Source organism: Sciurus vulgaris (assembly GCF_902686455.1).
Source record: "Sciurus vulgaris genome assembly, chromosome: 3".
NCBI lineage: Eukaryota > Metazoa > Chordata > Mammalia > Rodentia > Sciuridae > Sciurus > Sciurus vulgaris.
Window position 1 is genome coordinate 189,055,729 of NC_136463.1, and position 26,215 is coordinate 189,081,943.

At 53.4% G+C, this 26,215-nt stretch overlaps 2 protein-coding genes across 9 annotated transcripts in view; one reads left to right on the forward strand and one right to left on the reverse strand.

The window, feature by feature from the left end:
• PASK (PAS domain containing serine/threonine kinase) overlaps positions 1 to 704 on the reverse strand; it is a 46,871-nt gene extending 46,167 nt beyond the window's left edge. For 3 of the 7 annotated variants that reach the window (XM_079133653.1, XM_079133651.1, XM_079133652.1), the window contains exon 1: positions 1 to 703. In XM_079133653.1, coding sequence (XP_078989779.1) covers positions 1 to 579 — 579 coding nt within the window. In that variant the 5' untranslated portion in view covers positions 580 to 703. The other 4 variants (XM_079133647.1, XM_079133655.1, XM_079133650.1 and 1 more) reach the window with 3 other exon arrangements.
• On the forward strand, positions 607 to 26,013 carry PPP1R7 (protein phosphatase 1 regulatory subunit 7). Of its 2 annotated transcripts, XM_079133680.1 has the most exons (10): positions 608 to 765; positions 3,326 to 3,454; positions 7,193 to 7,248; positions 7,894 to 7,959; positions 8,563 to 8,693; positions 9,480 to 9,642; positions 10,768 to 10,884; positions 12,075 to 12,179; positions 15,254 to 15,340; positions 25,724 to 26,013. In XM_079133680.1, exons 1-10 carry the CDS (start codon positions 714 to 716, stop codon positions 25,898 to 25,900), a joined length of 1,083 nt encoding a protein of 360 aa, XP_078989806.1. In that variant the 5' UTR covers positions 608 to 713; the 3' UTR covers positions 25,901 to 26,013. The 2 variants fall into 2 exon arrangements, with proteins under 2 accessions (XP_078989807.1, XP_078989806.1); XM_079133681.1 differs by lacking the exons at positions 15,254 to 15,340; positions 25,724 to 26,013 and adding an exon at positions 12,524 to 12,697 and having other exon boundaries at positions 607 to 765.
• The last annotated feature ends 202 nt before the right edge of the window (positions 26,014 to 26,215 follow it).

Below are 26,215 nucleotides of genomic sequence, written 5' to 3' on the forward strand. Positions count from 1 at the left end.
CTCGGAGGAGCCAAGAGAAAAGGGCGCCTCTGACCCGCGGCTCGGTGAACGGCATTTCCTCCCGCCGTGAGATCGAGGAAGATGAGCGGCGCGCGGCTCGCCTCGCGGCGGCCTCGTCCTCAACACCAGGGTCACAGACCGAGGGCAAACGGGGCGGCAGCACCCTCCACGGGCTGGGAGCGGCCGGCGAAGGTGCCAGCCTGCGGCCCTTCCCACCCTGCGCTGATCGACCACTGAAAGCAGCCGTTCGCACGAATGAATCCGCCCGCGGGCACTGGGGACAGTGGTCTCTCTGGCCGCCGGGCCCATCGTGCAGACAGGGCTGCGAGGCTCCCGAGTCCGAGGATCGCGTGCTGCTGGCCGCAACTGCAGCCAGAGAAGATCGCCCGGCCGCAGCCCCTCCGCCCCTCCAAGGCGGGCACCGGGACATAAACGAATCCACGAGCGCGGAACGGTCCGTGCACTGCCTGACGCCCCGCCACCACGCCGCCTCCCGTGCAGCTCTTCGCTGGGTCCCTGCTCGCCCCTGGAACCCTGAGGGAGGCGGGACCGGGCCTCGCGAGAAACTACGGCTCCCATGAAGCGTTGCGTCCGCGCAGGCGCGGCGAGTGTCGCCGCGCTGGACCCTATTGGCTGGCCCGCGCGGAGCCGGGAGCTCTGATTGGCTGAGGGCTCTGAGGCGACAGATTCCGGAAAGGGGGAGAGCAGCCAATATGGCGGCGGAGCGAGGCGCCGGGCAGCAACAGTCGCAGGAGATGATGGAGGGTGAGCGGCTCCTGCGGGCGGCGGGGAGCCGGGGGGGTGGGGGGGCAGGGGGGTCACGGCGAGTTGGCACGGCCCCTCACCCAAGAGGAGCTCGACGTCCGGGCCACGGCCGCGGGACCTGACAGCTGCCCGCCAGGCTCGACACAGCGGGGAGACCCGGACCTGGGGAGCCCCGGCCCGAGGACCGAGCCGAGAGGAGAGAGCGACGCGAGCCCCGCCCGGGGGGGGCCGGGGCGGTCGGAGCCTGGCCCCGAACTCCGAGATTGACAGGCCGACGGCGGTCACGTCAGCTCACGGGGAGCAGGCTTCGGCGCGGGCACCTGCCGCGAAGGGTCCGCTGCGGGAAGGCACGGGTTGTGCAGGGGTGACGGGGGCTCCAGAGACTGAGTCGAAAAGGCAGCGCCTGCCCCGGGGTGTCATAGTCACGAGAAGACTGCATTCAACTTTGTTCCTCTCTTCCACTTTGTTGGAATTGTGTTTTACACACTTGCGTGTATGTGCATTATACATGCACGTGTATTTATACGCAGCTACGAGTGTTCTTTATTATTACATGCGTAGACTTGTGCATCCACACTCTGGTCCCGGGTGGAGAACCAATCGTGTCTTGACGCTTCAATGCTCTTGGCTCTACAGACTCCAGAAGAGCAGTCACTGCCTCGTGCGGAAGGTGCTAGGGAAGTGGGTCACGGGGAGAGGAGAAGGTGCTGAAGGAGGGACTGTCGTGGTTGGGAGTGGTGATGGCTGCTTTGAGCTGAAACTTAAAGACGCCTCAGACTGGGATGGGATGAATCAAATATCAAACGCAAGGAGTGTGGAAGAGAGTTTGAGCCAGGATGGTAATCATACGTGATGAAGGTGGAAGGTCACACGAAAAGCCTGGACTTTGGATATCCTTGAATCTTTTTAAGCAAGGAAGTGCCTTTTCCTGTCTCTCTCTTCCCCCGACTCCTGCTCGCTCTTCAGCTGTTTCTGTTTCTTTGGTAAAGGGCAAATACAAAAGCCAGGCTTTTCGCTGTTCTGCTCCCACACGTGTTGTTACAACACATCCCCTCCTTTCTTCTCGCTGCCAGTAGCTTAACTAAGACCTTTCTCTTCTCAGGGCAATTGTATTGCCCCTGTTTACCAGCCCATCGTACCCAGACCCACAGTCACTTCTGTCATGCTGATCCACGGCCCTAAAACACTCTCTGTTGCTCTCAGGATAGAGTCACAGCTTGCACACTGGCTGCCCCTCTCTCTCCTGGGAAGTATGCAGACCATGACCCAAAACCTGCTCCCCTTGAGTCTGGACCAGAGTGCCCTGTGCCTGGCAGTCACTTATTTGTTAAGTTCTCCTGCATGTCATGCACATGCTAACTGCTCTGTGCCTTTTCTAATTTAACATTGACAGCAACACTGGGGTATGGGCATTCTACTAGCTCCCTCCACAGATGAGGACACTGAGGCTTGGAAAGGAAGATAAAAAGCCAAAGCTGTGTCTCTAGGAGCAGACTCAGGAAGAGCCATGGATATTCCAGAAATATTTTTAGAATCATGGATCCGATTCCCTGGCAATGGAGAGTAAACAGGGCAAGACAAGCCATTGAGAGACTAATCAGGGAGGCAAGGCAGGAGCCCAGGCCCCAGGCAAGAAGAGGCTGATCTAAGGCAGCTGCCAGGTCAGGAAAAAAGGAATGGATGTGGAGGTTTGGGATGTAGTTTTTAGAAGAGTTTTGTTTTATTCAGTAGTCCTTTCCTGCAGTGCCAAGCAAAGATGAATGGAACATCCCTTCGTAGAACAAACCCCTCTAGAGAGTACACTGTAATCCGAACACTTTGAGTGTGGTTAATAATTCCATGTAATGTGTTGGTGTCTCAGGACTTCCAGGCAGGCTTCAAAGAGAGGTCATGGAAAAAGATAATTATTTAACCACCCTGCCAGGGAATTTTTACTAGCCTGCCACTTTTAGTCATTGTCTTTTGCATTAACTCAAAAAATATTTTTTTACCAGCCTTTAAAACCCTTGAGTTGATAACACTCTCTCCAGCGACACTTCACTTCGGTGACCTCCGCTGGAGTTTAGCGGTATGGGTGCGTTCTTGTTTTTCAATAAAGCTCCTCCCTGCCTACAACCTGGTTTGAGTTAGTCTTGATTTCTTTCAGGATATGGTTCTGTGCACTGATTTTCTTGCCCAGATGTTTATTGGAGTGTGGGTGAGATGTGTGGCAAGAGGGTCACAGTGATTTCTTGTGGTGCATATCCAGGCCCAAGTGAGAGCTGCCCAGGATGCACTTCACCATGTGACTGTTAACACCCGTGAGCACAGAGGGTTCTGGGGCTTTCTGGCAACTCTTCACAAGACCCTGAGGGCAAGGGTAGTATATTATTCACTCAAGCGTCCAGGTCTCCCTGCCACTGTGTGCCTCAGATGGTGCTGAGACATGAATAGTCACCAAAAGAACTCAGCCACTGTTTCTGAGTGAGGTCTTCTGACTTACAACTGGGTGTTAGCCTGTTACTGTTTCTCATGATCACATAAAGTGGACATGAATTCTCACTAATGCACATGGGTTCAGTTGACAGGCGGGTGGAATCCGAAGAATCGGGTGACGAGGAAGGGAAGAAGCGCAGCAGCGGCCTCGTGGCAGACCTCAGTGAGCAGAGCCTGAAGGACGGAGTGGAACGTGGGGAGGAGGACCCGGAAGGTACTGGGTGCAGCCAAGAACCCTAAGTCCACCACAGGACAAGTGTGTTGGTGCGGGTGGTATTTTTGTTGCACAAGAGTCCTGCTGGGGTGGTGTCTCACCAGTTTGGAGGAGGACTGCTGTGCTCCTCAGAGGCCCTTGGCAAGCTGAGGCAGGTAGGCATGCTGTTGGGAGCAGCCTGCTCTCAGGGTGCTTCCTCTGCCAGCCAGCTCACCTGTGGCACCTGCAGGAAAGGTGCAGTTCTAACTGCGCTGATGGCACAGACCAGAGAATTCAGAAATGAGGTTTGAAGTAGACATGATGGCTGACCTACCCCAGTAGCAGCAGCACTCAGTTCCTAGCGAAGTCATTGCTGACCCTGCTTCACAATGTCCACAAGACTGGGGGTTAGGTGTGAGGCTGTTAGGATGAGCATCTCCTATAGAAACAGCCAAGCAGCCTCCCTGGTGGTGGCACATAGAAAATCTACCTGCATGGAAGAGAATGAGAGAAACCATGTGGACACAGAAAGATGTCCAAGATAGATTATTAAGTTATAAAAAGGCAAGTTTCTAAACAGTACACATGTTAAAGTCTTATTTTCAGTTTAAGAATATGAACATGTTTTTCCTACTTAAAAAAGAGAACATGAGCTGGGGTCATAGCTCAGTGGTAGTGCACTTGTCTAGCAGTGAGGCACTGGGTTTGATTCTCAGCACCATGTATAAATAAAGAAAGAAAATAAATGTCCACTGACAACTAAAAAATATATACAAAAATGAGGGAACACATTAGTGTTGCTGAGGGTTTCTGTGGATGATGTGTCTTCAGCGTTCTGTTTTCCAGATTTGTAGACAATGTATAGATTTTTCAGGTATTCATAATCACACATTACCCTTATAAAAATCATCTTATAAAAACAAAGCTAATTTTAAAAATAGGACTGTGCTCTCTGTGCCAGCAAAGATGATTGGTAACTATGGCAACTGAATTTTAAGGCAAAAGGAGATTACCACAAAAATACCCATCACGTTTAGTTTGGAACTTCCGGAGTCTATTCTGGAAGTGATGTGGGTGGATAAAGGCAGGGCACGGTTGTCGTCACCTCACTCAGTCACGAAAGGCTCAGGCCTATGCCGTGCCAGCTGTCTGTGGGGACTTGGGAGTTGTGGCAGCTCAGTCCTAGGCTTCCATTCCCAGGGTAGTGATATCATGATGACTTGTGGTAACAAGGCTCTAATTTGGAGTAGATGAGGAGAGTGAGACACCCCATGCTTGTCCAGAGGGACATACTGTGGGGCAGGACAGCTGCATCAGAACACAGTTCATCTAGATCCCAGGCTCCTACCTCCAGATGATCAGATGATTCTAGGTTCTCTGGGAATATGCGTTTCAAGTCTTTTTAGAGAAACTGGGACTCACTCCTCCCTGTATTTATTTAAATCTTAAGTTTGAACTAGACAAACTCGAACATGTCGACCCTTACCTTCTATTTGTTTTCCCTAACTTTGTTATTTTTGTTTCAGGAGTTTTGTTTTGTTTCTGCAGTAATGGGAATTGTACCCAGAGCAATGCTAGGCAAGCACTCTACCACTGAGCCACACCCCACACACATTTTTTAAGACACAGTCTCACTAAGTTGCTCTGGCTGACCTCAAACATGCAGTCCTCCTATCTCAGCCTCCCAAATACCTGTGATTCCAAGTGTGTGCCACGGCTCCTGTTGTTCCCTAACTTTTTTTATGGTAATCATGATAAATGGAGAAGAATGGCTGGTGACTGTTCTGGGTTTAGCTGGCAATTGAAGTGTTGGAGGAAGTTGCCCTGGGCATACTACAGACAGAATCCCTTGAGCTGCAGACCACAAGTCCTGCAGAACTTGGACCAGCCCCTGTTCCCACCTGCTGGCCCAGCACCACTGTCTGTGGTGTCCTCGTCAGTCTCCAGTATCCTGGTTAGACACCAGATGGCCTGGGCACCCCAGCTTGATTGCAGTGCTTCTTACCCCTCAACTTCCTGAGCTCAGAGACAGTGAGCTGATGTTGTCTTTGGAGTGGCGAGTTGGGTCTATCTCTTAGCTTTTCCTAGTTCTTTTTATTTAATTCTTAGGTTGGTGGGTATTCTATGGGATTATGAGTAAACTATACTGAATGACTTTTTTTTAAACTGGCCACTGTTGATCATTATAGAAAAGACATCATGAAAAAAGCAAATTCAGTGTTAGATCACTGCTTCTTTGTTTTAAGCCCAGTGCTCCTCTCTGAGGCTCTAGTCCAGGAGCAGGTTAGCTGGCATGCAGGTCACCTATCCTCTAGGGAGCCAGCCACAGACTTGAGGCCTAGGGGCTGTGCGAGCCAACTCCACTGCAGAGACAAGCGCACAGAAGAGCAAGAAGGGGGTGCCCAGTGCACAGAACTAAAGGAGTGGAGGCCTGGTCCATCCTAGTGACTCAGGAGGCTGAGGCAGGAGAGTCGTAAGTCCAAGGCCAACCTGGGCAACTTAGCAAGACCCTATCTCAAAAATAAAAATGGCCCAGGATGTAGCCCAGTGGTGAAGCACCTGAGTAGCATACTCAACATCCTGCAATCAGCCTCTAAAACCACAAAACATGTTGAGATAAGTAAGAGCCTCTGGCATAGACTTTGGGTTCCAGACTGACTCACTACAAAACAAACGGCCTGTTTTCTTCCAACTAAAAGTCTCAAGGTAAAAAATGGATTTAACAGAAATACATGTAGTCACAATATGTAACTTTGGATCCTAATTCAAGTAAACTAGGGAAAGAAATTATTAGACAGTTGAGGAAATGTGAGCAATGAGTGGATGTTTTGTGATATGGAGGAAAAACTTTGCTCTTTAAATGTCGGGTTTTCTTTTGGTTTTGGTGATGCTGAGGATGAAAGCAGGGCCGTGAGCATGCTTAAGGGGTATGTCTGTCTATGTACACCTGCACACTGCCTGTGCGTGCTCACGTGTCTCTGTCTCAGCGCCTTTGACGCACGTTCAGTCAGTTCTGATTAACTAAGGGGGGACTGCTAACGTGAGGCTCTCACTCCAGCAGCAGGCGGGTCCCCACCACCCTCCAGCTGGGAGGAGCCCGCTCCGGGGCAGACAGTCCTTACGAAATCTTGAGTGAGTTTCTCTGCCACAATTGGTTTGCCATCTTCCATTTGAGAAGTGTGTTTAAATTATTCATTGAGGCTCCTTGATTCTGCTGTTCGAATGTGCCTCGTTTTGTTTGCTGTTTGCACAGAAGCGCATTCGTAGATGCAGGGCTATTTTCCAAAGCAGTAAAAGGCACGTCCTAGAACACATGACACACCCAGCATGGTTTACATTCAGATGGCCTGACGTATTGCCACAGATGAGAAGGGAGAGAAAGCACAGGAGGACAGGCCTGCCAGTGTGCACTGGGGGCTCCACAAAGGCGGCGCCATGCTGAGCTGTGCACCCCAGAGGAAATAGGCTCTCGGCGGCTCACACAGCTCCCTCTGCCAGTATCTTCAGGCTCATTTCCTCTCTTGGGAAGTTCAGAGGCACTGAGGGAAGTCTGGAGACCTTTGCCAGTAGCTGGATTCAGGAAATTCAGAGTGCTTGAAACGTCACTCTGGGCTCTTCACCCTCAGAGTCCTCTGCATTTCAGTTAGCTCCATGAGCCAGTGACTCAGACCCTGGGTGGAGTAGCAGCTCTGACCGACTCGGGGCCACTGTCTCTTGTGAACAGTTCTAAGTGAGCTCTTTCCTTCTCCTTTTCTCTAGAGGAACATGAGCTGGCTGTGGATATGGAAACCATCAGCCTGGACCGAGATGCAGAGGTAATGCGGCTTGCTCAACCGAGCCTCAGGGGGCATAGTGACGGACCACCCTGACTGTCAGGTTATCTTTTATGAAGGTGACAGATTAGTAAGTGATTTCCCTAGAGAGGTCACCTAAGCCTCCCTTGGTAGGGTCAGTTTTCTGAGTTCTTACTATGTTTAATACCAGTGATTGAGTCACGTTTCTGTTTAACCACTGAGGACTGTGGCCAGTGAGATGCTTTGACTGGATTACATGGGCACAGGGACTACCTTGACGGTGGTGGGACCCTCACATTCCCAATGGCCAAATGCCCAGGGGTTGGAGAGCAAGGCCACTGGCTGGGGTCTTCTCTTCAACCCACAGCTGCTTGCTGATGCTGATGTTAAGAAGTGCATCTCCTTGGGTTATGCTTTGTGCTCAGGGGAGCTGGGAGTGGGCCAGAGAAAACTGCCACATGCCAATCATTTGGAGGGTCAGTCTGATGTAAAACAATATAAACAGTAGCTAAGCCAGAGAAAATCTCACGTTCAGTCACAAACCCAGTCTGAGTCTCATGCTGTCCCTCACCTTGCCCACCTGGCCGCCTCCTTTGACAGCTCCTATTCCAGGAACCAGGTCACCAGGCACTCTGCTACAGCTGAGCTAGATTTCGTCTGTTTCAGGATGTTGATCTGAATCACTATCGCATTGGAAAAATTGAAGGTTTCGAGGTGCTGAAGAAGGTGAAGGTGAGGGGGTTCTGTCCTTGGTCCCATCCTTTGGAAGGCACAGAGACCTGTGTGTAGACCTGTCGTGCACCTCCCTCCCTTCTGAACATGGCCATATTTTGCAGCAGTGGCAGAGCCTGAAAGGCAGTCTGGGGCTCAGGCCTGCCTTGATTCTGAGCCCCTTTATAGGAGCATTTGCCTAAGTCTACAGTCCTTCGCCCACTGCAGTAATTTGCTTCTCAAGGACTAGGGTGCAGCTAAGTGGTAGAATGCTTGCCTAGCACACACAGGCCCTGGATTCCCTCCCAGCACCACACACAAAAAACATTTCTACTTCTCAAAATGGAGCCTCCGCAGGCTCTTTCTGCCAGTGTACAGCTCATGCTCCAGCCCCAGACCTACGCCTCCTCCTCAAGCAGGCCTACTTGGTGACGGGCCTCCCCACTTGGGCCTCTGCCTATCCCCATGTGGGGCAGGGCGATTCCAGCTTCACACCTCCACCAGCCTCCTGAAGGGCAGCACCTTTCTGGGAGACTGGGAGAAGGAGAGCTTGTTTTCTGGCTGGGAGGGCTGGCTCTGCATCCTCCCCACTGCCTGTGTCAGCTGTCCATTTCCTGTCCCCAGACTCTCTGCCTTCGTCAGAACTTAATCAAATGCATTGAGAACCTGGAAGAACTGCAGAGTCTCCGTGAGTTGGATCTGTATGATAACCAGATCAAGAAGATCGAGAACCTGGAGGCACTGACACAGCTGGAGTGAGTTGGAAGACCCAGAGGAGTTGGGACTCATGGGGGAGATAACTGGATAGGGGGCAGCCAGTCTCCCCAGAACAAATGCCCTGCCCAGCACTGGCCCTCCAGAGGCCACTTCTGCCACAGGGTTCTACCCTGTACCTGGCTCCCAGGTCTTTGCCTACTGTGTCCAGGGTTCCGAGAGGGCACAGCAGCTCCTGCATGCCACCTGCTTGCTTGTCAGTCTTGACTGGAAGGCTGGCATGGGACTCTGGCCAGGCTCCATTCAGGGATGAAGGCAAAATCAGGAAGATGAGAGTATTAATCCAAAACATCCTTTTTGCCCTTTGAACCCTTTTTTATTAAAATAAAGAATTCAGTGTCATTTCTAATTAAAGAAATCAGGTCCTGGATGTAACTGTACCTGGACTTCTGCCCCTTTGGTGCTTTGATTTTTCTTTGTTTGCTTTTAATTCATCACTTCTTAGGTCCCTTCTGTATGCAGCACCTGACACTTGGTCCTCCCATGGACACAGGTGTGAATGGAACCTGGTTTCTGCCCCACACACGGCCCTAGGAGATGGAGTATCAGGAGCCTACAGGCCACCCTGGTGCACCCCAGGGCCTGGCAGGCTCACATGCCACATGACAGCACTGTTGTGAGCCAGGCACTACAGGACTGTGGTCAGAGCCTGTATCCACAGTGTTGCCACCACCTCTATGTTAGTTAAATCCTAACTGAACCTGCTCCCTGCATGCAGTTTCTCATTTTTGTTAAAAAAAAAAAAAAAATGTTTTGCTTATTCCCAGGATTCTAGATATTTCTTTCAATCTGCTAAGAAACATCGAAGGGATTGACAAATTGACACGGCTGAAAAAACTCTTCTTGGTCAACAATAAAATCAATAAAATTGAGAACATAAGCAACTTACATCAACTGCAGATGCTGGAACTGGGATCTAACCGCATCCGGGTAGGTGCAGACAGTGCCTGCTAATGCCCTGGGGAGCTGCCAGGGGTCTGCCTGGGCCCAGCAGGATGCACACCCGATGTCCACTTGGCTGGTCTCTCCAACAGTGTTGTGGTTTTTCAGGAACAGGAATTTTTTTTTTTTTTTAAAGAAAAAATGGCTGACTAGAAGTCCATGTGCCCACACTAAGTGGTCTGCTGTGTCTTCAGCACATAGACTTTGGAACCCCAACTGAGACCATTCCCAGCTGGCTTTTGCCAAGTGAGCCAGCCAGCCTGGAAACCTTGCTTCTGAACCTGCTCCCTACATGGTTTTCTCTCGGGTTCCTCCAAGACAAAGGCTCCCAAGCACAGCGAGGTGGTCACTGCAGTGATCTAAGCAAGTGGCTTGTTGCTGAGAACACTGTACCTGGCAAGTGCCTCTCCTGGACTCAGTCCCCTGGCAAGATCAGACTGCTTTTCTCCAGGGTCCATTTGACCCTGAAAACAAGATGCGGAATGGAAGTGAGCTTTGGAAGGTGGCGATGCTGTTCCCCAGAACCAGGGTCAGGTCCTTTACCCGCTGACTGGGCAGCCCTGTGAAGAGTCCCCAGTTTATGATGGAGGAACCTCAGTCACCTGAGGATTGATCCTGGGGCCTGGGTCTGCCAGCCAGGAAGGAGGGTCCCCTTGCCAGGAGCAAGGCCCTTGGAAGCCACAGCAATGGAGGAGGTTTGGCAGTGAAGCAGTGCAATGAGGGCACGCCCCCACCGTGGGTGTTCCGGGATCTGGAGACCTGGGTCAGAACTGCCCGCATCTCTGCTTTGACAGACAAGCACAAGATAAGACTAACGTGCCAACTCAGGCGAGAGAACTGGAGGGACAGTTTTCCAGCTATTCCCCTGAGCCCCAGAAGTCTGAAAACTTGAGGCTTGGGATTCAACCTAAGAGGGCTTTGGACCCCCTGCTGTTTGCCTGTTTGTTCATTGTGTATTTTCCAGTGAAATTTCATTGGAAAATTCCCAGAGCAGCTGCGAGACAGGCCCCGTGACAGAGCTAAAGTCCAGGCTGCTTTGCCTCTTGGTGTCGCACCTTACTGTCCTGCACGGTCCCCAGTACAGTGCTTACTGCTCTTCTGTCCTCTTCACAGGCAATCGAGAATATCGACACATTAACCAACCTGGAGAGTTTGTTTTTGGGGAAAAACAAAATCACTAAGCTTCAGAACCTGGATGCGCTTACCAACCTGACCGTCCTCAGTATGCAGGTACTGGTGCCCCCGCTTCCCAGGCTGGAGTCCCAGCAGGGCCTGAGCCTCAGCCCTAGCAGTGGTGTTCATCCTCACTGTCCACAGCAGGCATTCAATGTCGTGTCAGTAAGTGAGGGCAGCGTCGAGGTCTACAGACCACATGCTCTCAGATGTGCGCCCAAGTAAGAGTTTATTTTTTTAGAATAACTAGCTTTTTTTTTTCTTTTTTGTGGCAATGGAGATGGAACTCAGAGTTGGCAAGCACGTCAGGCAAGTGCTATACTACAAAGCCACATTCCCTGCCACACAACACCTGCTTTTCTCTTTTACTTTTTTTTTTTTTTTTTTTTTTTTTAAGACAGGGTCTCACTAAGTTAACAAGTCTGGCCAGGAACTTGGGATCCTCGTACCTCAGCCTCCCAGATAGCTGGGACTACAGGCATGTGCCACTATACCCTGTGAAAATTTCTTTCTTTAAAGGTCATGTTCTTTTTTCCTGTTGCAGTTACATAATGAGATGGTTTTTGCTTGTGGGCCAGAAGGGAGCTTGCCCTCCCTCTCCCAGAGGGCACGAGCCCTGTTGCCTGCAGCCTGTGGACCATCCAGCACTCAGTGGACCAAGCCTCAGAGGACCTGTGTTGGGGTTGGGTTGGGTTGGGTTGGGTTTGGTTGGGTTTGGTTTTTCGGGCTTTTGTTTGTTTTTGTTTTGTCAGAAGCAAATTAGTGAGATGAGACCCTTGAAGGGAGATGTGACTGGGTCCTCGGGGGCAGCCTCATATGGCAAGTCCCACTGGCCACCAGTGAGAGACACATAAACCACACTTACCCTTTGTAAAGCAGACTTTTGCAGAGGGAAAACAAGTTCTTAAGGTCTTGCCTTTTAAGCTGAAATCCATTCTAAAAGAAATGAGAATTTATTTCAAAATATTCAGTAATTTTAACATTTTAAAATTGTAATTCAAGTAAATCTTCCTTCAGCACATCTGAAAAGAGTTCCTTGTATAAGAAACTGAATTTCCATGCTTGAATTTCAGTGCAGTTCAACAGACTTGGTGCTTTTTTCACTCTACACCAGTCCCACCCCACATATTGTGACCAAGGCCCTACCCTTAGGACCCTCGGAACACTGAGAAGCTGCCCTTCCTAAGCCTTTTTTCTCGCCCTCTGCACTGCCCCTTGCTCGGGGGCTCCGGCTCTCCCTCTTGCAGAGCAACCGACTGACGAAGATCGAGGGCCTGCAGAGCCTGGTGAACTTGCGGGAGCTGTACCTCAGCCACAATGGCATCGAGGTCATCGAGGGCCTGGAGAATAACGTAAGCACCCGCGTCTGCCTGGGCTGGTGTGGGCAGCACCTGTGGTGGGCAGCTGGTGGCCAGCACACCCTGCCTCTCAGGGCTAGTCTCAGGTAGACACTGCCCGAGGGTGGTTGCAGGGCCCACACTTACACATCAGGTTTCAGGAGGCCTTCTCTGAGTGTCCACCATGCAGCCTAGGCAACCCTCCTGGCCACTGAGCTCATTGCCCACCCCTGCTGCCTCAGCCCCTCCTTCTCAGGCTGCAGGGGCCACAGGGCAAGGGTCTCCCCTATTCTGCAGGAAGCTGCCCTTCTCGGTGGCCCCTGCTGCTCTCATCAGTCTGTTCTCCCTCCACCCCTCAGCTGACCACTTGCCCTCTAGACCCATCCCCCAGCAGCTGCCTTCAGCTCATCCTGTTTTTCCTCAGTGCAGAAGTCAAGACAAATAAAATACTTTTTCTCATTCAATTTTATTGTTTTTTTTTTTTTTTCCCTGTTTTGTTTAGTTGCCAGCAAATGTAACCAGATGGGTCACTTTTGCTACTGTCAATATAGTATTTAATCTCATCACAGGCTCCTTCAGCCTTCGCCTAACCCAGGCCTGGTTGCCATTAGTACTGTCACAGAGGGAAAAAGATGTTTCTAATTTCATTTCACCAACATCTACAAAAAGAATTTGGAAACGTTGGGACATACCCATGGGAAGCTTTGTCCCTTCCTCCAGTTTTGTACTCAAGAGTCTATAAAACTGGTGTGCAAGCCAGGTTTTGGCTTCTGCAGTGCAGGATGAGCAGCAGGAGGCGTGTACTCAGTAGCCCAAGCTGGCAGGCACTGCCTCTAGGAGATGGGCACCTGGTTCAGCAAACAGGGAAGAAGCAGTAGTGCCAAGCACCGGGCCATCCCTGGGCCTCTGAAACAAAACAGAAAAAAAAAAAAAAACAGTAAAAGATAATCACATTACTGAGCATTCATCATGGTCGAAGGTGCCAGCCTTTCCTCTGGAACGCTTTCAACCAGAGAGCAGATGCTCACCTGACTTTCTTCTGAGTCTGACTCGGTTGAGCGGGGATTCAGCCTCTGGAAGAAGGCAAGGCAGTAATGGACCTTCTTCCCGAAAGGCAGATGTGCTGTCACAGCTCCCATGTCAGATCCCCCACCTCCATGTGCTGTGTTGCCTCTCTGTCCGGAGTTGGCTCTCCCCTGCCCTGGCTTTTCCCTGCACTGGTCTGGCTCATGCTGGCACCAGCCCTTGGCCCATGTGTCCCTTAGCACCACAGGACACCATGGCCTCTGCTGTGAGTGCACTTCCCTATTCCTTTTTTTTTTTTTTTTTTTTTTTTTTTTTGGTACCAAGGATTGAACCCAGAGGCACTTTACTACTGAACTACATCCCCAGCCCTTTCTATATTTTATTTAGAGCAACTCGCTGAGTTGCTTAGGACCTCACTAAATGGCTGAGGCTGGCTTTGAACTTGTGATTTTCCTGCCTTGGCCTCCCCAGTCGCTGGGATTACAGACAGGGGCTGCTGCCCCTAGCTTTACTGGTTTGCTTTTGATGAGCTTTCAGAACATTGTTCTGTTCCTGAAATACATGAAAGTCTTCAATGTGCATCTGCATCCCTGAGCTCAGTGTTCAGGGCCAGTTCTGAGAGCCAGCACCCAGTGCTCTGTCCCAGTGCTGGGTCCTCCTGCTTTCCAAGGCTCAAGGTGATTGTGTGGAAGTTTCAGACATACAGGGTATCCCACAGGACAGGCAGAGTGCTGGAGCAAGCTGCTCAGCACTCTGAGCAGACCCAGCCGGGTCAGCAGGAAGAGACAGGGTGCAGTAGCCCCTGGCCGTGCCCACACCAGCCCCTCTAGAGGCATGGTGTCCAGGTAGCCTGCTGCAGGGTGGCAGCTGCCACACCTGGGCACCTCTGCTGGTGACTCTGCTGGTGCTCTCAGCCCCAACTGGCATAAGGCTAGGTGTGCAGGCCAGGAAGGCAGCCCAGGGCCTCGAGGAGTATCCAGGCTACCGCCGCCAGCCCTGCACTTGCACATACTTATGAGGTTTTTTATTGTGTCGAGATGTTTCCTAACTTTTCCTGAAAACCAGGAAGATTTGGAATCGTAATACACTAGAAAGTGGAAGACAGGGATTCTCAGTCAGGAGCATGGGAGGATGGAGAGGAGGGGAGGAACTGCTGCCCAGGCATTTGGCCAGTACGAATGATTGCCTTCACTTAGAAAAACTTGCTGGGTGGCTTGTTAAACGTACTATAGCAAGCAGTGTGAGCTGTGATGGATTTCACTTTCACCAGGAGATTGTTCTATTGAACCTTGAAACTCTGCATACTTTAAAACAGTTACCCAGGCTTAACTGGTGTGTGTCAGAAGCATCTCACACACATCTGTAGAACAGATCACAGAACACCAGGCTGTGTCTTGGACATGCAAGGCCTGCACCAGGTGTTCAGCCTGCCCCAGATGCAGTCCTCCATGGCTGAATGTCCACGGCCCTCTAGTTTCCCTCTCATCCACCCTGAGTCCCAGTGGAGTACAGCACCAGCCTTTGCTCAGCACTGAGCTTCCTGGTCGCTTTGCCCCAGATGGAAGGACCTCTGGTAAGAGGACAGGCTTGGACCAGAGTGCCTCCTCCCACCTCTACCGTGTGCCTGGCCAGCTTCTTGCCTCACTAAGCACCAGGCTATTTGCTAATGAGAGGGCTTCCGTTTGCAGGATTGCTGGGTATTGTGCATCTTCTTTTGGTAAGCACTAAGTACACATTGGCACAGTTGTTACCCCTTCTTCAGATCCCGAGATCTTGGTCTCACTGGGGCCTTCAGTAGACATGGGGCTTGGCAACTGACACAGCCAGCTTCAAATGCCAGGAACAGAGAGCTGGACGAGACAGCCAGGAGGACTTTGTGGGCAACATTGAAGTCAGAGCCTGGCTGGGCAGGGCTGCAGGCAGGGGGCAGGTCACCTCCCCTGGTCAGCATGGGAGCTAACTGAAAACCTGCAGCCCTGAGCTCTCTGCTTCCCACTGCTCGTGGTCACAGGGTCACTGTTGAACCATGGTAATCCAGGAAGAATCTTATTTCCTTATTTTAGAACAAACTTACGATGTTGGACATTGCATCAAATAGAATCAAGAAGATTGAAAATATCAGCCATCTAACAGAGCTGCAAGAATTCTGGGTAAGTTCCATTCTGGGGTTGATGGTCCTTGACTCAGGTGGTCCTGAGTGAAACGTGTGGGAGTGTGATGCAGAGCAAGGGCTTCCAGGTGAGCCCGGGGCTCTCCTGTGGCTTTGCGTCGTGTCTGTGACCTTGCTCCTCAGAGCAAGACAGAGGTCTGCAACACCCCCAGCCGGGGAGTAGTCTCACCACCCCCCCAAGTGCAGAATCTGCACTTGGATAAAACTCCCGGTGGTTGCAGTGCCCGTGAATATTGCGGAAGCCTGATGTAAGGTAGGCCTAGGCTTGCTGACTGACTGAACGGCATCTGGATCCCAGTGGAGGGGCAGATGCGTTCAGCGCAGACACGTGCCAGCACAGTAAAGGAGAGCCAGGTGGGCTTACCCAGTGAGCCATCCCAGGACTTGCCGATGCGAATCAGGGGTTGCGGTGTGGCTTGGGGTAGGGTGCAGCAGAGCCTGCAGGGGAGGCAGGGAAACGAGGTCCCTGCAGCCGGGTGTAGTGGCGCAGCGCACGCCTGTCATCCCACTGGCTCAGGAGGCTGAGGCAGGAGGATCACAAGTTCAAAACCAGCCTCAGCAAAAGTAAGACACTAAGCAACTCACTGAGACCCTGTCTCTAAATGAAATATAAATAGGGCTGGGGATGTGGCTCTGGTCAAGTGCCCCTGAGTTCAATCCCCAGGGGATTGAGAAGTGACTGCCACGTTGCCGTCCTCAGTGTTGGGATCCCATCCGGGAGTGCTCCCGTCCCCAGTGTTGGGATCCCATCCGGGAGTACTCCCGTCCCCAGTGTTGGGATCCCATCCGGGGTGCTCCCGTCCCCAGTGTTGGGATCCCATCCGGGAGTGCTCCCGTCCCCAGTGTTGGGATCCCATCCGGGGTGCTCCCGTCCCCAGTGTTGGGATCCCATCCGGGGTGCTCCCGTCCCCAGTGTTGGGATCCCATCCGGGAGTGCTCCCGTCCCCAGTGTTGGGATCCCATCCGGGAGTGCTCCCGTCCCCAGTGTTGGGATCCCATCCGGGGTGCTCCCGTCCTCAGTGTTGGGATCCCATCTGGGAGTGCTCCCGGCTTGCCTTTTCCCTCAATGTGGCCTCTGCGGGGAGCATGGCACGGACACCTGCCCGGCGTGGATCAGATGTTGTCTTTGGATGTGGTCAGACTGACTCCTGACTGTTGGGTTTTCCTTTTCCCATCTTGAAAGATCATCCAAGTTGCCCCAAAACACGAGTAGCCCACTATGAAAATGCTCCTTGCCCCTTATTGGGAGCACTGGGTCTCGGGTGGTGTCAATGTGCACAGAGCACGTCTGGGAAGAGCAGGAAACGTGGTGGAGGTGAGGGTGCCCCCGACTGAGACCAGCAGGTGCCTGTGAGCCAGGTGGGTCTGTGTCCATGTGTCCCACCCCACAGGAAGGCCTGGCTGCTGACAGGCTGACCAAAGCAGCCCAGAGAGAAACAGAGGAGCCAAACAGTGCAAACGAGAAGTCCAGAGATGGCCTGGCACAGGAATGGCACTGACAGGAAGTGGTACCACAGCAGATTTCTGAAGCATGGCTCTGCTGCATGCCCTGCCAGTGGGCAGGTTGTGGGTGTCCCACCTGGGGAAGCAGGTCGGCTGGCAGTTGATCACGGGCCAGACAGTACTTAACCCTGCAGCAGAGAGTAACCCTGTTTCTGAGACCACAGCAAAAGGCCGTGGACAGAATCAGAGTCCACACAGGGCTCTGTGCTGCCCAGCTGCTCCCCGTCTCCTCTCTCAGCCATGGCACTCCTGAGTAAGGCAGTCAGCCTGTTTCGCAGATGAGAAATTGGATCCAAGAAGGGAAGCTGCACTCTCTGAACTCTCAAACTGGGCTCCCTGCTCATCACGTGTGAGCTACACCTAGTCCCCGAGAGGAAACAGGAAACCAAGTCCTAATAAATGTTTAATGACCCAGATGCTGTACTCAGTGGTGTCCTGTCCACTTGCTGGACCTTGACGGACAGAAGAGCTGTGGCCTTGCAGCCTCTCCTCCCCAGGCCAGCAGCCTGCTGCCTGTGCTGTGGAGTCTGCCACCAGGTGCATGCCTGTGGAGGGCTGCGCAGTGTCTTCCTCCTTCTGCTAGGCACCTCCCTCGTCTGTTCCTCACAAAGCCACTGTGTCCCTCATAATTAGTGTTCCCAGGGACTTTTTCTCCACCCATCTGCTTTTTTTTTTTCTTTTTTGTGGTGCTGGGCATCAAATCCAAGGCCCACATGTGCCAGGCCAGCAGCACTGTGCCCCTGAGCCACATTCCCAGGCCCCCGTCTGCTCTGACCCGGGGTCTTTGTGATCCAGTGTGTTCCCTGCAGACAGTGTAGTTAAGTCTTGCTCTTCCAAGAGCGTGGCCCTCTCCCCTCTGGACTACTTACATCTAACATAACTGCATGTGTTTGTGCAAATGTCCTGTACTGTTGGGTTGATTCTGTCCTTTTGGTATTTGCTTTTTATTTGTCCCATCTATTCTTTGTTCCTTTCCTCTTTTTCTACATCCTTTTGGAATGAGAATTTTTCATATTTTGTTTTATCTCTATTGTTGGCTTATTTGATAAACCTCTATTTTGGATTTCTGTTCTTGTTTTTATTGATTGGTCTAAGAGTTGTATAAGTGTATTTTTAATTCACCACAATCTGTGTCCAAATAATATTGTTCTACTGCACGTGTAATGGAAAACCCTCACAAAAGCATATTTCATTCTCCCCTTCAGCAGCTAATGTGGCCATGCATATTATTTTTAAATATCTTATAAACTTCATGATCTATTGTTCTGTTGGTTATCTTTTAAATTTAAACACAGGAACACTCACTTGTTTTACTGCTTCTGGCTTTCCTCATTCTTTTGTGTAGACCTGAGTTTCCACGAGTACTTTCCTCTCCCTGAAGAAGTTGGAAACTTTGATCATCAGCTGCCGTGAGGCGATGCCTCAGTCTGATCTGTCTCCAGAGCTCTGTTTCACCATCCCCTGAAGTGGGCTGTCACCCATATGCACATGCACAGCTTTTTCTTGTTCCAAGCCCTCTGGCTGCATTGTTTCCAGTGAGAAGTCTCTGATCATTCTGATTCGTGTGACTTGTCTTTTGTCTTCTGACTGCTTGTTTTATGTTTTTTTTAACCGGCTTTTGTTTTGTTTGTTTTGTTTTTGTTTTTGCAATTCGAATATGGAGTGGCTTACTTTTTTGATGTGCAAGAGTTCATTGAGCTCTTTGGATCTGTAAATGCGTAGGTCCATCAGGTGTGGAAGACTCCTGGGAATCATGCCCTGAAGTCCTCCCAGCGTCTCTCCCGTTGGCCTGTGGTGGTCAGGTCACGGAAGCTGTGCTCCCCGTCCCTCCCTCGCTGTGCCTCCGCTCACCACTTCTGCCACTTCTTCATGATCGTTGCTTATCAGCTCCAAGAGTTGCACCTCTTCTGCGATATCCAGGTGGCCATTAAGCCAGGTAGTGGGTTTTTACACTGGATGTTGCACTTCCTGGTGGTTTTTAGAATTGGTTTCCCTCCTCCTTGGATTCAGGTGCTAAGCTAAGTCCGTCCTTCTTCACTGTGAGGCTCTACTCGATGTGGGCCTAAGGGTGCTTAACTGTTGGGTGTCTGGATTGGAAGTGCCTTGGCGTCTCATCTGGCAGGAAGTGGAGCTGCGCTGGACCCACAGAGGCTCCTTCCAGCTCCCGAGGGCACGTCTGCACCGTCCTCCTCACAGACCAGCCTCCTCTGCTCCCAGGCGGTTGACCCTGGAGTCGCTAGTGCATGTTCTGGGTGGACACACGTGTGCCTGCCGTGCGTGCTCCAGCAGGTGTTCGGCTCGTGCTGCCTGTTTCCATACTGTGTGTGGCTTAGCTTGTCCAAGGTCGAGGGGCAACACCATGAGTCCCCGAGCTTTTTCCCTGAACAGCTCACACCTACCTGGAAACTTCAGTCACCACCCCACCTCAAGGCCCCCAGAAAGCCCCTCAGAGGGTGGGTGACCAGAGCACTCCCTCACCCACTGTCTTCCTCAGAACCCGTCCTGCATCGCCTGATATCCAGCACACAGAGCCCTGCCACCTGTCCTGTGTCCACTGTGTGACAGAAGGCAGGCCCAGCACAAGGGCCTTCACCTGCTGAGGCAGAGCACTCTTTTTCTACTACATGTGAGTGTCTGTGCTTCTTCGTGAGGGCGAGAGGACTTACTGCTGTTGCCTCTCTTTTGACTCCTTTTTATTGTTAAGTACAGTACATAACAACAGGTGTCGTCCTGACCTGGGCAGTGTCCACCTCATGACACTGAAAACGGTCACACTGCTGTGCAGCCCTCAGCTCCTTCCTCTCACAGCACCAGGGCTCTGTCCCTCCGGGCACTGGCAACACCGCCCGCGTGTCTGGGACATGCACTCTTGGGTGTGCATGTGCACTGCGGCCTGGGTTGGCGCCCTCTTCCCCTGCGGCTGAGGTACCCCACTGGGTGTCCTGCTCCCTGGGTCTCACCAGCACCCAGCAGTGCTGGGGACGGAGCCGGTTGAAGGAGAAGAGTGAACTTGGGAGGGAAGGTGGGGTAGTCAGGCAGAGGCCACTGTGGGCGACACAGACACCATGCTCACTGGCATCCCACGCATGGGCTGCCAGCAACTCCCAGGTGCTGAGTGAATCAAGAGGCCAGCTCAGCAACTTAGTGAGGCCCTGTCTCAAAACGGCGGGCAGGGACTAGTGGAGTGCCTGGTTCCACCCTGCACAGCACAGCAACAGAAATGCCCACGCCGAGGTGACGGCCTCAGAGCGCAGGCCCCAGCAAAATGGGGGGCGCCCGTAAAGGCCCCGTGCCCGAGCTGGCAGCTGCGGTCTGGTGCTGCCCACCGCAGGCTGCTTCTGGCAGTGTGTCATTGGCCGTGCCTCTGCTCAGGCATCAGGGTGACGTGGACTGTGACAGCCGTGCGTGGCATGTGCCGAGCCCCACGTTGTCATCCTGCAGGCGGCCTGGCGGGGGCCCTGCCGTGCCCTGTGGCTGCCGTGGGCGCCCCCCGCAGCACAGCTCGCCACTGGTGGAAGGTCACGAGTCGAGGAGGAGCCCGCGCAGCTGTGCCGCTCGACTCAAGGCAGGTTGTTTTCTTTTGTGAATATTTTTTTTACTTGTTGATGGACCTTTATTTTATTCATTTTTGTGTGGTGCTGAGGATCGAACTCAGGACCTCACAAGTGCCCGGCAAGCGCTGTACCACTGAGCCGTGACCCAGCCATAGGCATGTTGTTTTAGAACAAAAGTGGAAGGCTGTTTTACATGCTGCTCTGAAATCATTTTTCACTGAAGAAATATAGAAAGCCAGAGGTGAAGGAGAAGACACAGACATATTTGATTCTATGAGAACGCAGAATACTTTGCACAGTAACAAAAGCAGACTGGTCGTCCAAGAGGTTGGGCACCCTCGGTGGCACACAGTGTGCAGAGTGATGAGATCGCAGCCGCAGGAAGGGAGCGTGTCCTAGAGGGCAGGTGGAGCCTCACCGCTCGGGGCGCCTGGCCTTGCCCCAGGATGTGCTCACGGGACAGTCTGGCCCACAGGGATGACTCGGGATCTGGATCGTTCCCCCGGGAGACTGCCTCTCTCCATGACAGGAGAAGCAGGAAGTAGGAGTCTGGGCAAGAAGGTGCTCCTGCCCCACACTGTCCATGGCACGGTCTCTGGAACCGGCACCCCTGCCTCCTGGAGTGCAGGCCCTGCAAGCTTTGACCTGTGACCAGCTCAGCTGGACGGTTGTGGTATGTCAGAGTGGCACCCTAGAGAGGCCACTTCACTCTGTGCTCTCAGTGGCAGGCAGAGACAGGCTAGAAACAGTGCGCCCCTCCACGCTTGAGCCCCCTCATGACGCAGCTTTAGATCAGCCCCCAAGGGCTGAGCTCTGGCTTTTCGAAATCTAGATTTCCCAAAGCTGGTGGCACATCAGTCCCATGAGAAGGTCTGTGAAAATAGATTTCTCAAGCAGACGAGTAAAGGCCTGCCTGCTGTAGTCCTCTCTGAGACACTCAGATGAGTAGGAAGGCCTCTGTAGTCCTCTCTGAGACACTCAGATGAGTAGGAAGGCCTCTGTAGTCCTCTCTGGAGACTCAGGTGAGTAGGAAGGCCTGCTGTAGTCCTCTCTGGGAGACTCAGGTGAGTAGGAAGGCCTGCTGTAGTCCTCTCTGGGAGACTCAGGTGAGTAGGAAGGCCTGCTGTAGTCCTCTCTGGGAGACTCAGGTGAGTAGGAAGGCCTGCTGTAGTCCTCTCTGGGAGACTCAGGTGAGTAGGAAGGCCTGCTGTAGTCCTCTCTGGGAGACTCAGGTGAGTAGGAAGGCCTGCTGTAGTCCTCTCTGGGAGACTCAGATGAGTAGGAAGGCCTGCTGTAGTCCTCTCTGGGAGACTCAGGTGAGTAGGAAGGCCTGCTGTAGTCCTCTCTGGGAGACTCAGGTGAGTAGGAAGGCCTGCTGTAGTCCTCTCTGGGAGACTCAGATGAGTAGGAAGGCCTGCCTGCTGTAGTCCTCTCTGGGAGACTCAGGTGAGTAGGAAGCCTGCCTGCTGTAGTCCTCTCTGGGAGACTCAGATGAGTAGGAAGGCCTGCCTGCTGTAGTCCTCTCTGGGAGACTCAGGTGAGTAGGAAGGCCTGCTGTAGTCCTCTCTGGGAGACTCAGATGAGTAGGAAGGCCTGCTGTAGTCCTCTCTGGGAGACTCAGATGAGTAGGAAGGCCTGCCTGCTGTAGTCCTCTCTGGGAGACTCAGGTGAGTAGGAAGGCCTGCCTGCTGTAGTCCTCTCTGGGAGACTCAGATGAGTAGGAAGGCCTGCCTGCTGTAGTCCTCTCTGGGAGACTCAGATGAGTAGGAAGGCCTGCCTGCTGTAGTCCTCTCTGGGAGACTCAGATGAGTAGGAAGGCCTGCCTGCTGTAGTCCTCTCTGGGAGACTCAGGTGAGTAGGAAGCCTGCCTGCTGTAGTCCTCTCTGGGAGACTCAGATGAGTAGGAAGGCCTGCCTGCTGTAGTCCTCTCTGGGAGACTCAGGTGAGTAGGAAGCCTGCCTGCTGTAGTCCTCTCTGGGAGACTCAGATGAGTAGGAAGGCCTGCCTGCTGTAGTCCTCTCTGGGAGACTCAGGTGAGTAGGAAGGCCTGCTGTAGTCCTCTCTGGGAGACTCAGATGAGTAGAAAGGCCTGCTGTAGTCCTCTCTGGGAGACTCAGATGAGTAGAAAGGCCTGCTGTAGTCCTCTTTAGAGACTCAGATGAGTAGGAAGGCCTGCTGTAGTCCTCTCTGGGAGACTCAGGTGAGTAGGAAGGCCTGCCTGCTGTAGTCCTCTCTGAGATACTCAGATGAGTAGGAAGGCCTGCTGTAGTCCTCTCTGAGAGACTCAGGTGAGTAGGAAGGCCTGCTGTAGTCCTCTTTAGAGACTCAGATGAGTAGGAAGGCCTGCTGTAGTCCTCTCTGGGAGACTCAGATGAGTAGGAAGGCCTGCTGTAGTCCTCTCTGGGAGACTCAGATGAGTAGGAAGGCCTGCTGTCCTCTCTGGGAGACTCAGATGAGTAGGAAGGCCTGCTGTAGTCCTCTCTGGGAGACTCAGATGAGTAGGAAGGCCTGCCTGCTGTAGTCCTCTTTAGAGACTCAGATGAGTAGGAAGGCCTGCTGTAGTCCTCTCTGGAGACTCAAATGAGTAGGAAGGCCTGCTGTCCTCTCTGGGAGACTCAGATGAGTAGGAAGGCCTGCTGTAGTCCTCTCTGGGAGACTCAGGTGAGTAGGAAGGCCTGCTGTAGTCCTCTCTGGGAGACTCAGGTGAGTAGGAAGGCCTGCCTGCTGTAGTCCTCTCTGGGAGACTCAGGTGAGTAGGAAGGCCTGCCTGCTGTAGTCCTCTCTGGGAGACTCAGATGAGTAGAAAGGCCTGCTGTAGTCCTCTCTGGGAGACTCAGATGAGTAGAAAGGCCTGCTGTAGTCCTCTTTAGAGACTCAGATGAGTAGGAAGGCCTGCTGTAGTCCTCTCTGGGAGACTCAGATGAGTAGGAAGGCCTGCTGTCCTCTCTGGGAGACTCAGGTGAGTAGGAAGGCCTGCTGTAGTCCTCTCTGGGAGACTCAGGTGAGTAGGAAGGCCTGCCTGCTGTAGTCCTCTTTAGAGACTCAGGTGAGTAGGAAGGCCTGCCTGCTGTAGTCCTCTCTGGGAGACTCAGGTGAGTAGGAAGGCCTGCCTGCTGTAGTCCTCTCTGGGAGACTCAGGTGAGTAGGAAGGCCTGCCTGCTGTAGTCCTCTTTAGAGACTCAGGTGAGTAGGAAGGCCTGCCTGCTGTAGTCCTCTCTGGATACTCTGGTACACCCACTGAAAACAGCCCTGCTCTGACAGGACTCGCACTCCTTGCCCTCCCACCACGGCTCATTCAGCAGCGGAGTGGGCTCCCTGGAGGCCTTGCAGGGGGCTGCACAGGACTGCAGTCCTGGAGAAGGGTGAGCCAGTGTTCCTCTGTCCTTGCCTAGAGCAGTTTCCCCAGCAGAGCAGGCCCTTCTGCTAGCAGAGATCAGCTGTGGCATGTGGTAGGGTGAGACAGGCATTGTGGAGGGGGCTCCTGAAGAGAGAAGGGTCTCCAAAAGCCGATGTGTATGTCCCCTCAGTCTGCCTGACAGCAAAGTAGCATGGGCTCTAGACCAACTACCAGAGGCTTGACGGAGAACTGCATCTGGCTGGCCTTGAACTTGGGCTCCTCCTGCCTCTGCCTCCCAAGTAGCTAGGATTATTGGCATGTGCCACTGCACCTGACTTTAGTAGATAACTTTTGATCATTCTGTTCTTGAAGTACTTGCTTTATTAGTTTCTGAGAAATAGGTCAATAGACATGGAAGTAGATGATCACCAGATGGATGGATGGTAGATGATGGATAAGGATAGAGATAGGAGATAGGTGGACAGATGGGAAAGTAGGGGTCTCTGCCGGTTCCTCCTTCATGGTTTGCATCCCATTGGCGCAGTACCCAGGGTGGTGCTCAGTGTCCTCGCGGGCAGGCCTGGTCAGCCTGGCAGGCACAGCATGCGTCTCTTTGCTAGACCCACATCCGTGAACCAGCTGCCTCCCAGATGCTGGACATCTCTGGACACCCACCTGCCACTCAAACAGGTTGTCCAAGCCTGCGCTCATGAGTCCTCTCCCCAGTCTCCTCCACGTGGCTTAGTCTTGGCGGGCAGCCTCTGTCCATCAGCTCCTGGGCCCCAGGCCTTGGATTTCTCCCATGCTTTGCCCCCCCCTGACGTGCCACACCAGGCCAGTGTCTGCCTCCCAGAGCTGCAGCCTCCTGGCCAAGGCCACTGGCATCCTGTCCCTGAGCCGGTACATCCCTGTGCATCCCTCCACCTCAGAGGGATCCTTCCAAACAAGCTCAGGCACTTCCCTTTCATTCCAGAGCAAAAGCCGAATCCTGCAAAGCCCTGAGGACCAGCCCCTCCCTGCCTCCTCTCACCCTCTCTTGCCTCTCTCCTCAGCCCCCTTTGCGATCTCCTCAGTGCTGAATCCCACAGAGCAGAGCCCCCCACGTGGTGGGCACCTCTGCAGATGGTGGCAGTTCAGTGCCCACTGGTTCTGCATGCTGCCCTTCAGGAGCGGCACCCTGCTCTTCCTCCGCCGACGGGTGCTGGGCCCCAAGGCCTGGCACGTGTGAAGGTCTGACTCACATGGGGCAGGACAGATCTGGGGTCACACCAGCGCTTGGAGCTGTGCTGGCTCCTTGCTCTGGGCTGGGCTGGGCTCTTCTCTTGGCCCCTCTTCTCCAGGGAGCCTGTTAGCACTATTGGCACACACGCCTGCCCTCCCCAGCCCTCCCACGAGCTTCCTGGTGCTCCCACTCCTACCGAGGCAGCTCTGTGGTCCAAAGAACTCATCCTGGTACGGAACCCTCACGCTTCCCGTCCCTTGGAAAGTGTGGGCTGCGTGCGCTGTGGTCACTTAGGTCTCGTCCTGATGGCTTGTTTGAGAAGCGAGAGTTCTTCCTGCTGCAGGCAGCCCCTCTAGTGGGCCTGGACAGTCCCTTGTCCCTGCTGTGGGCTGCCTGGAAGCAGCCATGGGGGCCTTGGGAATGAGGGGGAGGAGTTTCTGGGAGCCGTGCGTGTGGGTGGAGCAGCCTCTCACCCACCGGCCACGTGGGAGCGCACCCTCCGGCCTGGGTCAGCACCTGCCTGCAGGAGGGAGCGTTGAGGCAGTGCTGCTGCAGCTTCGCCCAAGATCACCCTGCACGGGGCCGTTCCCACGTGAACAGGTGTATTGCTCTGAACCTGCTGCTGAGAGGTGTGGGGGACGCCACACCCAGTCCCGCCATCTCCAGAGGGAGCGCCAGGGCCTCCGCGCCCTCCCAGGGCCTGAAGGCCAGCTCCTATCTGAGGGCCCTTCTCGCCTGTGTCCCCAGATGAACGACAACCTCCTGGAGAGCTGGAGCGACCTGGACGAGCTGAAGGGCGCCAGGAGCCTGGAGACCGTCTACCTGGAGCGCAACCCCCTGCAGAAGGACCCGCAGTACCGGCGGAAGGTCATGCTGGCCCTGCCCTCCGTGCGGCAGATCGACGCCACCTTCGTCAGGTTCTGAGTCGCCTGCTCCTCACCTGTCCCAGCCACGGTTCCCCAACCCACCTGTTGCTCCTGACGGCGTCACTACACCAACAGTCACAACCCAATGGCAATAAAAAGGCCCTGGTGGTGGCTGCGTGTCTGATGCTGCGCACCCTGGACATGCCAGTGCCGTCACACCCCGCCCCACGGTCCTCCTCTCCACCCAGGGGGTCACAGCCCCACCCGAGGGGTGCGGCACGAGGTCTGTGGGCGCCCCAAGGATGTCCCTGCGGCCCTGGGGTGTGTGGAGCATCCTGGTCAAGGGCCCGTGCGGCCCTGGCCCACAGGGCCT

Coding starts and splice junctions, on each gene's coding strand:
- PPP1R7 (XM_079133680.1), top strand. CDS start 714: ATGGCGGCGGAGCGAGGCGCCGGGCAGCAACAGTCGCAGGAGATGATG. Junction 7,249..7,893: donor GCCTGGACCGAGATGCAGAG/GTAATGCGGCTT, acceptor CGTCTGTTTCAG/GATGTTGATCTGAATCACTA. Junction 10,885..12,074: donor TGACCGTCCTCAGTATGCAG/GTACTGGTGCCC, acceptor TCCCTCTTGCAG/AGCAACCGACTGACGAAGAT.